At 40.9% G+C, this 13344-nt stretch overlaps 1 protein-coding gene across 9 annotated transcripts in view; it reads right to left on the bottom strand.

Annotated features, from left to right (window-relative positions):
- The window catches only part of rims1a (regulating synaptic membrane exocytosis 1a), a 92965-nt gene that overhangs the window by 21757 nt on the left and 57864 nt on the right, over window positions 1–13344 (bottom strand). For 3 of the 9 annotated variants that reach the window (XM_079362402.1, XM_079362400.1, XM_079362404.1), the window contains exons 8-20: window positions 13223–13336; window positions 12657–12756; window positions 11823–11946; window positions 10859–10876; window positions 8665–8711; window positions 8252–8376; window positions 8031–8161; window positions 7447–7618; window positions 6450–6597; window positions 6195–6251; window positions 3809–3974; window positions 1832–1933; window positions 1154–1213 (exon numbers count right to left, since the gene is read on the bottom strand). In XM_079362402.1, coding sequence (XP_079218528.1) covers window positions 1154–1213; window positions 1832–1933; window positions 3809–3974; window positions 6195–6251; window positions 6450–6597; window positions 7447–7618; window positions 8031–8161; window positions 8252–8376; window positions 8665–8711; window positions 10859–10876; window positions 11823–11946; window positions 12657–12756; window positions 13223–13336 — 1364 coding nt within the window. The remainder of the gene's footprint in view (window positions 1–1153; window positions 1214–1831; window positions 1934–3808; window positions 3975–6194; window positions 6252–6449; window positions 6598–7446; window positions 7619–8030; window positions 8162–8251; window positions 8377–8664; window positions 8712–10858; window positions 10877–11822; window positions 11947–12656; window positions 12757–13222; window positions 13337–13344) is intronic. The other 6 variants (XM_079362408.1, XM_079362401.1, XM_079362405.1 and 3 more) reach the window with 4 other exon arrangements.

The raw sequence follows: 13344 nt of genomic DNA, 5'->3' as shown, positions 1-13344 counted from the left end.
ATAACTTGCTGCTATTAATCACACCAAGTCTCTTTATCTAAACAAAGTCTACCTTTTGTATAAACCTTATTTATGTATCCCCTCTATTCTTACTTGATTGTATTTGTTTACATTCTTGTGTTTCCTTCAAAAACATGAATTTCTTCTCAAGGAATCCATAAAGAATCATCTTATATTTTGTTGTTTGATGGCTAATCACGTCGAAGTTGGGTTCCTTTCTCCTGAGTTAAGTTATAACTTTAGTTTCAAGATTTTTTCAGTTCAATTAAATTAACTGGCCTCTTCAAGGTCACAGGTGTCTCTTCCTTTTATAACTGTGCCTGGCCAGTTTATACGTATCTGGTCTAGGATCTAAAAGAACTACCAAGGTTCATAAGGGTTTGGGTCTTCGTTTTGGGGCTTTCTTATGCCTTGGTACCAGAGATAGGACAGAGGTTAAAGTAGAAAATCAGGGAGAGAGTGAGTGGGGAACAACACACGGGAAAGAAGCCACAGATCAGATTCGAACTGGGCCGTCTGATTGGAGGATTATAGCCTCTGTACATGGTGTGCACACACACTAGGCTGCTGTCGCTCATCATTTTAGACTTTTTAAGACGTGTTTTGTGAACACACTCACTGTATTTAATTAAGACTCGGTACACCGTCCTGCTTCCCTTAATACTCACTAGAACAGCCAAAATGTATTAATCCGCTGTAGAAAATAGTCCCCCTTTAGAGGCTAAATTTACCTCTTAGATAAAAAAACATCAGTAAGCATTTGGCATTATTTTTTTGGAAATTAAAATCTTCACTTCTCTGATCAGTTTCCACACATTGATGAAGAAACAAAGAGAGTTAAGACACGGAGAAGCATTTAAAAAAAAAGACATCGATGGGATATTTTCAGAGGATTTGTTGACTGGAGAAAACTACAAACATTTGCCAGTCCTGTTCATAATTTGGCTTCTACTTAAGTGTGTTTTCATTCTTTATCTTCAAGAAAAACAAACATTATGCAACTTTGACTCTATATATATATTTTTAAATGGCAAACAGCAAAGTAAAAGTAAGAGGAAGACAGTTGTATATGTTGACGCTCCGCACATATAACACTTCTACTGATCCAGGAGAGAAAAAAACAAAAACAACGTGTGGTCAGAGGCTGGTTTACCTGGTGTGGAGGCACTCAGCACTTTTGCCTCGCATTGATTGGTGGATCATGATGACCTCACTGTGGTTACCATGGGGATGGATGACACATGAGGAAATCAACAACAGTCAAAAATCCAGAAGAGCAAAAGGAGAAGAAGGTGAATAGGAAAGTGGAGCTGTTGCTGATTGCTATGCACGCCAGACAAACGCAAACAAACAAACACACAAACAAACAAACACACTCACGCAGAAATGCCAAAGCTGTTCTGCCTTAACACTGCTCAAAGTCACTTAATACAGTTTGACAACCAACAAACAGCTTCTGCTCCAACAGAGTTCGTTAGCCAAAGGAAGCGGCCATTAAAAAGGGAAACTGAGTGAAAGAAAAGGCAAGGAATGTGTTTTTTTAAATGACAAGGGTAAGCAAAATAATTTAACCTTTCTGAGAAGTACAGTTGAAGCAAATGTCATGACAGGCACTCACACTCTGCGGCAGTCACACAGTTTGCACAATAAATCTGCTGTGTCATACTAACTGGACCACAAAGAAGCTGTCAATGTCACACACCAGAAAGAAAAAAAAAACTCACAGTGAGAGAGAGATATTTTTTGGGAAAATCTAGAAGGAAAATCCTGCCGACATTTAGAATAATTCAATGTTTTACTGTACAAGCAGTGCTCTGGAACAAACACACACCTGTCATCCAGGTACTCCTCCTGGTGGCGACCTCGAGGAGCATCGTGGTAACGGGTCGGAGAGCGAGAACGACGAGTGTAAGAAAGCTCATCATCCAGACTCCTGAAAGAAAGGGATGAAGGAAGACAAACAATTAAGACAGAAAGAGAGAAAGAAAGGAACATTTACGTCAGGTTGGTGGTCAGGCTGTATTGCAGCAGACTCTTGGTGGGGCTCATTTGGCTGAGATAGTAAAAGCAGAGCTGGCAGCACTGTGTGTTCTGCATCAGACAGACTTTTCATTAGTAGATGGACTCTGTTTGCTGGCTTCCAACAAATTCCTCCTGCCTCCCTCCGCCATGTTGCTCTTACCTCTTACATTGTCTTACTAATGTCTTCTTTCTCTTCTGACATTGGCCCCAAAATTAATATCCATCATCTGACATCAGGCCATGCTGCCAAAAAAACTTCAAGGGGAATTCCAGTTAGATTTAAATCTGGTCTATTTAGATTTTAAAAAAACAAACAAAAAAAACGTGTAAATTACATTTGGGGTCAAGCGAGTGCGTTCATGTTTTTGAACAGATCGATTTTTAACTCACGACTGAGAGAGTCAGGACTTGCAGAGCGCTGCATGTCAAAGTCAGATAAACATCACCTGGTATGTCCCCAGACATGGCTGCTTCTGTAGAACAGTCCCAGGCCTGAAACCTTTAGTAAGATAACACATTTTCTTTTTGGAGTGAAGCGACTTCTGTTCGTTGTTTTTTTTTTTTTTTTCTCAATGATGAGACTTTGCTGTGTTTTCACGCAATGCTTTTATTTTGAAATTGTCCTCCAAACATGTTTGTGTTTAGTTAAGTTTGGTTAGACTGAAATACCAAGAGTACAGTTTGTGAGGTGCATGTGGTCTTTTCAAGGTTCAACTTTTATCCCAGTGTTGGTCCGTCTGTGGGCTTGATTCTCATTGTGTAGAAATAAAAAAGATTTTTACTTATTTCACAAAGCAGGTCTTGATTTATTTAAATTCTGCAGACATGATATGTAGTTAAGATTAAGAAAATTAAATCACAATATATTGTATTGCATTTGTCAGCATATCACAAAATGTTTAGAATTGCAATGATATCATATTGTGATCATATTGTACCATGGGGCCTCTGGTGATTCCCACCCTTATTTTAGGGATCCTTTCTATAATTTAATTGGACATGAAGGATAACAATCTGCGCGTGTCGGGGGGGCAAACACAGACACTGCACTATTCTGCAGTCACAGAAACCTCACTTTGCTGCTGCTTGATGCTTTTTTAAAACTTGTTATACCCATGTGTCATTAAGACCAAAATATGTGCGCAAAAAAAAGAATACGATAAGTCCCCTTTAAGACATGTTTTTGTCAAATACAATATTTTGGAGGGACTGAAACAAACTCAACAGATGCTGCAAATATTATCATTGTTGGTATTCATTTAAATAATTTAAAGCTCCCAACGGAGGGTCAATTTACATGTTCTAATATTTCATGTACACTGGATATTGATTTCACATTAGAATTCAAAATTATTAGTGAACAATTTCTGCAGGTTTAAAGGCAGGATTGGTAATTTTCTCCAGATACACTTTTTAAGATTTTGGTTGATACCGCCTTTAGGTCCTGACAGAAATCAATAACTCAGGTGCTCTGAAAAATGAACAAGCTGTAATCTGTAGCAGTTTGTTAGCCTGTTAAATTTTCAACCAATCCATTTTTTATGAACCAACCAATGCCTCCCTGTCACCCTGTTCGTTCTCGACCCCATGCATGCACGAGCCCACACTCAAAGTATGAGCTGAGGTTCGCTTCTGGACCGATGGCACATGTGCGGGCCGTGGCTTTAGAAGAAGCACAGAGGGGAGGGGGTGGGTGCAGGCGGAGCACTGAGAGAATGCTACTGTCAGCATCACGTGAGTTTTCGCCTTTAATATAACTCTCGAGTCATCTTGTTGAAGCCCTCACCTCTGAGTGGGAACGTTGGGCGGCCGTGACCTGATTCTCCCCTGCTCCTCTCGGTGCGGGGAGACCGAGCGGGAACGTATATGATGGGCAGGCGTCCTCTGCTGGTCCGGTACTTCCAGGGTAGATGTAGGCTCCCGCTGCCTCTCCCTGCCTCGCCCGTCTGCCGCTGAATAGGAGAGAGCATGTACGTGCACGCGCACATAGAAACACACAGTCGTGAGTAAAGGTGAATGAGTTGAATCTTCTGTTGATGTGTCAGCGGTTTAACATCCTTAACTCTGGTGCACCTGCTATGTTCATGTTCTATTGAAACACAACAACGTCTCTGTTACCACCTCCGAAGACAATACCGAGGGTGGACGACTTGGTCCCCCATTACGCCTCTGTCACAGCAAAGTATGGTGGCTTGAAATGGCAGTCTGAATAGAACTCATCTTACTTTATATTTGACAAAGATATGATGGAAATTCATATTCAGGAAGTACGAAGCTCTACGGTCAAAATATATATTCAACAGGAAACAAGAGAAATGTTCCCATTATTTGGTGGCAGCAAAGGTTATTTTTTTCTGTCACTATTCAGTGATTATCTGCCTTCTAGTGTTTTTTGGGGTGCAAGGGCATGTCCAGAGGGTTGGCTTGGGCCCTCCTTAAAATCCAAATAGCCACCCCAGCTGCCACCTCAAAAATCCTAAACTGTGATTGGCTATTTGCCTTGTGAGAGGAGGGAAGAAAAAACAACTTTTTTCGGCTTTTTTCTTTTTTTTTTGGTTAATAGCTGAATATGTTAGACGACAGAGGGTTAACAACTCGTACCATCTTTTACATATTAACCACTAAGGATGGGGCCTGATGAAATCGAACATAATCAGGATCCTCCGTCACGATGAAACTGACTATTTAAAGACATCTCTAATAATAGAACTGCTGCTCACTATTTTATCCTTCGTGTGTCCTGTATTCTTTTTTAAATACAGTTTAAAAAAAACCGTCTTCCTTTTGGTGTGCAGATCGAAATATAAATAGACGGACTGATCAGCCTTGAAGGAAGTGAACGGCTGTGTCAGGCTTTGTTGTGGTCCCAAGGTTACTGGTTTCATTTCCGAGAGAACAGCATCTCACAGCGGGCTCTACGTTTTGTTTTGTTTTTGCTTTAGAAAGTGCAACTGAGGTTTTTCATTTATTCCTTCCATGCGTGGACATTAAAACCAAAAGTTGATAGAAGTAGAAGTAGTCTTTTTTTGCATTCATTTTATCTCTCCTTTTATAACGTGAGGTACACGTTTACGTGAACCATTTTTACATCTTTTAAGTTTAAATGTTCACTTTTCAGCGTCTCCTACATGTGCCAACGTTGCCTCCTTTAAAAAGGCTTCATTCACATTTCATTTGTGCCTCATTCCAGGCATTCGAGGACTAACTTGACAGCTGACGTCTCTCTCTCTTACTACCTACACCTTCTGAACGTGTCTGTCCGGCCCAAGAGTTACCAGCCGATCTTAGATGCTGCATAAAAAAGCATTATAATTAAAAAAAATCTTAACTCTGCTTGAATTATCAGTTAACGCGACCTACTTTCCAGCCACTTTGTTCAGTGCGATCGTCGTGTCTTCCCCCCTGCAGCCCAGCCCAGCAGCTGTGAGTGACAGCTGGCATCAGTCCTGAGAGGTACACTCGCTATACCAATAAGCAGCTCTGAATAATGTTGTAAACAACATATATTGGCATTTCAAGGTCTAAACCTTGAAAATACAGCAAACCTAATCTTTGTCAAGTTTTTTTTAAAAAGAAGCCCTGTCTTATATTTGAGTAAATACCGTAGATGAGACCTGTGGAAGAGTCCTCTGAGGCAGAAGGTGCGAGTGCTCCGTGGAGCCTGCAGGGTCGTCTCCCCACGCAAACATGTACTGTAATATGTGACAAGCCAGAGTTCCCCACACGCTTGATTTAATTGTGGTGGTCGGCCATACTATGTGGTCTCTGTTTTCATTTTCATACTGGTATACGAATGCTACTTTGCGTTAAGGGTCTGTTAAGTCTAAAGTACTGAATAATCTCCATTCATCTCACAGGTCAGTCAAATCTCAGCACTTCTGTTTATATTTAGATGCATAGTTGTCCACAGACCACTGCAAGACAAACAATATGGCGCGCTGTAAACTAAACGGTTTTCGTGTTTGTTCCAGCAGCTGAGTTATCTGCAGAGGTCTCCTCCTTTCTGAAATATTCGGGACAGCTGCAAATATTCGTAACTGTGACTTTAAACTTATTCATACCCTTGTTCCAGTAAAGCCTCATTCCCCCAACCCCCCCAATTCAACACCACAAATAAGACAAGAGTTGGTGGGAAACACTGAATGTGATACTAGAAAATAATCCCCACCCACCTTTAGACATTACTGCTGTACCCTCATCAAATTCAGGCTCTGTTACACGCTGAGAACCTACACAGTCATAGACACAGACACAGACACACAAAGATGTGTATTCACACCACGCACGCACGCACACACACACACACACACAAACACACACACGCATGAAGCATCAAAACACAAAAGTGGAATAAGGGAAGGGTTGCAAAAACAGACATCAACACGTACATGTTATATTTGGTTGTGGACAGGTGTGCATGGACTTACGCTGCAGCTTCTTGCCGGGGGTGTCTGTGTTTCGTCGGGGTAGGTACGGGGAGGGTCGGGGCAGCGGTATGGATGAGACATCGTGCGTTTGGAGTGGATACCAGTGAGGCTTGTCGTCCAGTAAGGCCGTCTCCAGCTCTATTAGGATCTGCTCAAGTCATAACCCACATCATAATTACATGTCTTCCTTCTGCTGAGGACTGCTGAGCGACAGAAAAGGTTGACTACAATACATTCCCTCTACACTTCCAGTGTTATGTAAAGACCTTTCATGTTAGATGTGATGCTTGCGATGCTTTTACAGAAGCTCTGAAAGTTGGGAAATACATTCTAGTGATCCATTACTCAGTCTGATCTGCTGTTGAACGAGTGCATAAAAAGCCTTTGACACAAAACATTTTCTATAATTTTTTTCCTGGTGCAAATCTTTTCTTGAATCATTTCGATAGGTTGCTAACTTTCTATAAGTCCATTATTCCAATAATAGACCTGCAGCTTGCTCTTTTTCATTACTGTGCACCACTGATTTTGCTGGTTAAAACACACTTCACTCCTCTTTTTGCTGAGTCGTAGAAAAAAAACATGGATTCACAAAGTTAATGCCAAACACAGCACACTCTTTATGCTAATACACCACATTTAATTAAATTCATTTCTGTTTGTGTAGCTCATCATACTCTTACATTGCCTTTCTTATTCACGTAGTTTTCATCTTTAACGATGCCTGAGGAAAATATCTGGAGCTTTAGCTTCTAGGGGCTCCACTGCAGTCGCTAGCGCATCGCTAACATGTTCAGTCTGCAATCTCTCAATACAAACATGATTTCTGCTACTCCAACACAAACACTTCACATCTCTGTCTTTCATGTTTGTTGCTGACATGATGATGCAAGTGACTTCATTTGCAGGAGAAACCACGAGGTGACTACTATGTGCAAAGCGAAAAGCTTTCAAGCTTTCAGGAGCTTCATTCTGTGTGTCCGTGTTTTTGCAGTACCTCTCCCATAAAGATGCTGTCTTCCTCTGGTGACCTGGGCTGGTCCCATATTGTTAGCTCCAGCATGTGGTTGCGGAAATCCCTCCGATGGACGTGACTGTAGACAAACGTCTGGTTCCACTTCGGCTCGCACGTCTTCTTCACTGTTTTTGTTCTTCGTTTGCTCTTATCACTGTTGAACACCACAGATACTGAGCCAACCAAGTTGACTAGGCTCACCTTTGTCGCCCAAATTCTAAATCAGGTCTTCACACAACATGTTAGAAACGATCGTGTTGATTTCTAATTTCAAGTCTGCAAGACATGGCTTCATGAAGTAGATAACTCTACTCCATCCAGCAGTGGTTAATGCTTAGCAGTACAGACTCAGAGTAGAATCATTTGACCAAATGTGGATTTTACTAGCTCATCAAATCATCATTAATGAGCTGTAGATTATTTTTTTGTTTCTATGATGGTATGGTTCCGATTCCTCTTAACTCATTTCTGATCTCAATCAGTCCACCTAACAAGCTGAACGTAATGCAGTCTAATGGTGTTTACCTGGATGTTGTAGGATCAAATAACTCCCTGTGTTGACATACCTGCGGTCAGGGAGGAAGTACATTTTGACGTAGGGGCTTCTGGGGCGTCCATCAGGGCGAAGACAAAGATCCACAGCCTGCATCACGTTGACGATTAGCTGATGACCCGCTTTGTCGTACCAAAGCTTCACCTGGGGGAGGAACACACAAACAAACCCGATGCTGTGTTTCACTTTGACACACCGACAAGCCAAAGTCATACTTATGGCGCACACACTTACTGAGAGCTGCCCCGGCATTAACTGGGGAGCGTCTTGGAGCATCCCGGGACTGGAGGGAGACAGGACATTTAAGGATGGTCTCTCCATCTTCTGGGATTCAAAAGAACTGGAACCTGCTGTGTGGACAGAAGAAGGACATTGGATTTGAAATTTCAGACTATAAATTTCAGAGGTTTTGATATCTTGACTGATCCAGGCTCAAGTCTTACTGTTGATCTAAATTTAACATCTTCCAGCTATTTTTAGAAATATAAATGTTTATTCATCCCAAGGGGCTTCAGATTCAATCAACCTGCACTCTATCTATCTTCTATGTATTTATAATGTATTAAACATGCACATTATGTAAATGTATATTAATGAACCACTGACAGTACATTTTACTATGTTGTGATCACAAAGGAGATACTTACTAGATTCTAATGGAGGGTGGGACGTGTCTGGGATTCTTGGGATATCACTGAAAAAAAAAAGACGTCAGTCACTGACATACTGGCACATGACTTAAAAATGGTTTAAAGTTAGTGTAATTGTTGATGCACAGGCAGGCATGCAATCTACTAGAGAAAAGGAGCACAGTCATTAAAAGTCATTAGGAGATCAAATGCTGTGTGGCTAAAAAAAATGGAGCATTAAAGAGAAAATGTGGGCAAAGCCAAGTTGTTCTCATATCTGCAGTGTTTCCCAGACTCCTTCAGACACTGTTACGGTCAATCATCATTTGGAGGCAATAGAAATGGGAACCAGTGGTTTAATTATGAACACACCACCACCCCTACAGTGACGCATTATTGTTGGGAAACAGCACGATAATCTGAGGAACACTTATCAGTGTAATTTGTTTTAAAATCAAAATCCAGAATGTGTTCAGCATTTCCAATCTGCAGCCGGGAAACTGATGTTTGAACACATCTGGAGGCAGTATTTTAATGCTTCACCCACCGATGTGGCCAACAAAAAAAGTACATTTTCTTTGAAGCAATAGTTGAATATTTGATCATTTACACTACTGCATGTTTCTTTATTTTCAAAAAATGTTTTTGGACACAAGTGAAGCAAATATATATATATATATATATATATATACAAGCCTGGCTGAGCTAACAGATAGATAGATACGTTATTGATCCCGAGGGAAATTCAAGCAAACAGGGCATCAAGCTTGGCACTTGTTAACCTTCAGTAGCTTGAAGTGGCGGTACGTATACAGTAACCCAACAATCCTCACTCAGGGTTTAGTGAAGTCCAGGGATGTGCATGACAAGTCTACTAAACACTGAAGGTTGTCACACTCACTAGAATTACTAGTTGGTTAAACAAGTTTTGTATATTTCATATCTTGCCCACGATAATGGTTTATGTTTATGACGTGCTTAAGCTGTAATGCAGCCACCTGCCACTAGCCGGCACTGTAGCCATAAACTGACTGCAGCCTGGGCTAATGCACCTTCCCTCCTCGCTTTAGTACTCGGAGATAAACCGGCACAGTTTGCCAAAATTTTGATCTCGAGAACTGAGATAAAATATACGACGGCTGTATTTGGCAAAACTGGCATATCGATCAGACAAATGTGAAACCACAGTGAGCACAAGCATGGAGGAGGACCGAGGGCCAGTGGTGCTAGTTCTGCTAGACTCCTGTGGTAAACCCATTTGAAGTTGCTGATTGCTCAATTGAGACTGTTTTCTGAGCGTTTCTTACATTTACACTAGTTTTTGGCAAGTCTGAATTAAAGTAGATGTTATGAATCCAAACAGAATGATGTTTAGGTATATTTTTTGTCAGGGCTTATATGCTAATGTTGCATTAGTCCAGTTCAATAGCTTAACTCTTGGCCTGAACTCAGCTTTAGGGTTAAATGAGAGGATGGATGTCACTCACATGCCTGTAAGAACAGAGCTGGAGTCAGGAGGTTGTTAGCCTAGCTTAGCATAAATACTTTAAGCAGCATTTATATGGCTAACATAAATACACCTAATTAATATCCATTTTGCTGTTGTAACCTTTTTTTTTTTTAAATCCCCCGAGTCTTAAAAAAAATAAATAAATAAAATAAAATAAATAAAAGGTTTGATTTGAAATGCAAATATTCAACTGATAAGTGTTTCATGGACCCTCGGCTGCCTTTGAGGCCATTCCAAAACCAAACAGTGAATGAAATTAAAGAGACCTTGCTTGCTTCATGAATCCCCAAATTTTAAAATCAAAGCGGAGTAAATTCAAATATTCAATTCTATTTTGACACTGGAGGAATTTAACTTTAGGATCCTCAGGATCTACCAGGAATGAAAGAAACAGGAATTCCAGATGCTGCAAAACAGTTCAAATGAAAATAAAAAAGCTTGCAAAAGAAATGCTACATTGATGGACATTTCCCAAAAGGCCATTTTGCATCTCTTCAAGTGAACTTAAACATAATTGGAGATGACACATCAAAGTTTTTTTTTTTTTTCAACAAAAGCCAATTCTTGGATTGGTCAGCGTTTCTTACAAACAGGGTTCAGTTCATTTTGTTTAGGGATGCAAAATGGCACCAGCAAAACCAAAATAGTTTCCATAAGCGTGAGAGGAACAAGAGGTCCTGTAAAAAAAGGCAGATTACTTACTGATATTTTCTATACACCCTTCGTGAGTGTTAGGAGAGAAATTAATAGATTCAGCTTTTTCCTCATCAAAGAGCGTGTAAGATCAAATCTTAAGAAAAGCTTGGAGAAACAGTGGCAGCTGAGGCTGATATAATCCCTTATAATGGGCTAACTAAAGCCCTTTAAATAATCATCATTTCCTATGGACACAGTAAATATCACGCAAGGATTTTGAACACATAACATCCGAAGATAGATTTATGAAGACTGATTTAGATGAAGGGAAAATGCTCTGTTGAGTTAGAAGGCTGATGATCGACACAGAAACTTCCTGTCTGGGTGGAGTAATGAAATACTTAATGCTCCATCACTTAATGAAAATATGCACTTTATTAAGTATAAAGGCCCTGAGTCATCTGGTCAAGATGGCATTTCATTAAAGCATCAATCAGTGTTTCCTTAAAAAAAAAAGAATGCTGTGTTTTCAGATACCTAAACATGCCTTTTTCTGTAATCACTTATGATGTGCATGGCTGAGTTTTTACAAGCCATCAGCCTCAAGCATCAGATGCAGCCTCCTCTTGTCTTTTATGGCACTTGAAGCCTGTTTTATTTGATCAGTAAACATTCACCTTATATCATCGTGGAAATAAACACAAGAGCTTGTTTTAAGAGGGGACGTATGAGCAGACAAAATGGAAATCTCCTGCTCCGAAACTTGGCAAGCAGTCGCAGCGAGTAATGGACGGCTATTTTTAATGTTTAGAGTGCAGTCGTGATCGGAGTACAAATAAATGTCGCTGTTTCAAGTCTTATCTGAGGTCAGCCAACTCTGAGTCAGAGCCTCAGCGTGATTAATCAAGGGGTTAAATTCAACGAGGCATTCAGTGTGATTACTTAATGAAAGCTAAAGAGCTGCATTTTCAACAAATATCAAAACACAACCCCAACAACGCGTCCAGTGTGAATTTGATTCCTGACTTACCCAATAGGCCTGGATACCACCAGCTCCACTTGGGGCTCGGCTTGAGACTCCAGGATGATGTTGTAAACTTCCTTCATCGTTGCCCCTGGTAACAGCTTCCCATTCCACTGCAAAACTTCATCCCCTGAAATAAGACGTGTATTTACATTTGACAGGGGTTCAAATGTGTAATTTTAACAAGTACACCAGGAAGGACTGGATGCATAATGGCGGTCGCCACATTGTTTTCCAATGACTTTCTCCAACCTGGTATTTGATCAATCTAGAAACAGGGCAAACAGCAGCTGGTAAACTTAGCCACGCCCCTATTCAGCCCCCATAGGGTGCCTACAATTAAAGAAATTATCCATTGACAGCAAATAAAATAGATCAGGTTATTTCTACTGTGAAGAAGGTTTTCTAAATAAGGGACCGAGAGTGGGCGTGGGCTGTTCCACTCACTCTCATGTGGACACTTGAGGAACTGCAGTTGTTTATTTTTTTTTACTGCTTTGCTAATTTTTAAACCGCAGATGTTTATTATTGAGGTAAACGTTCCTATGAGTGCATGACTTCAATTGCTGGTTCGAGTCAAACAGACAGGTGCCAGGTTTATTTTTGGAAGTGGCTACCTGTGATTGACAAGTTGCTACAACAGCCTGTCATTCAGGATGGAGGTGTAGCAAAGATTATCCACACTCTCTATCTTAATATGGTCTCTTCTGGATCGAAACTCCATCATGAATATTGCCCACAGCAAGTCTTCAGAAGTCACAGTGTCTACATGGGTGTCTGATTTATCATCTTCAGGGTCGTTTCTAAAAACAGTGTGACAGGTGTGACGATTTAGACTACCTGCTCTGAGATGTCCCACCACGTCAGCCAGGCTTCCTTTCTTGACTTTCGTGATGAAGGCACCTAATCTCCCTGACTCTGTTATTCTGCCTCCCACCACCTGCGCATACACACACACACACACACACACACACACACGCACACAGTGAGGGAGAGAGAGAGAGAGAGAGAGACCAATGTCATAACCATGTTATCAGGAGAAGAGACATCACAAAGATTAAGCAACAAGCTGTAAGTATTAAATCTATTCTGCCCTCTCACCACAAACAAGAGGGCATGGAGCGAGAAAGCCTGAGCCAACAACAAACTTCACACACGTGTTTTGTGGAGCTCTGACACTTATTTGAACTTCCTGAAAATCAGCATATGTGACATTTGAAGTCTGGCATGGACAGTTAGCAGTTTTTTCTTATAAATTCAGAACTTTTGTCAAGCAGTTTAAGTAAAAACCGCAAATACAAACACACTGAAAAGATGTCTTATAATGTCCTCCGGTTAAACACATTACTCCAGCCCTCTCGTATCAGTGACCTGTGTGTGTGTGTGTTTCGTGTGTCCACTCTCACCTTTAACCCCAGCAGAGCTCCGGCTTCTTTTGGCATGGTGGCACTCCTCTTGCTGAGGGTGATTCTCCCGATCAGATGGTCACCTTCCTTGGACGGTTGCCAGGTTACAGGATGCTGCAACA

The sequence above is a fragment of the Symphodus melops genome, assembly GCF_947650265.1.
Source record: "Symphodus melops genome assembly, chromosome: 15".
Classification (NCBI taxonomy): domain Eukaryota; kingdom Metazoa; phylum Chordata; class Actinopteri; order Labriformes; family Labridae; genus Symphodus; species Symphodus melops.
The sequence above is the reverse complement of the archived record's forward strand: the minus strand, read 5'-3'. Positions and strand labels throughout refer to the sequence as shown.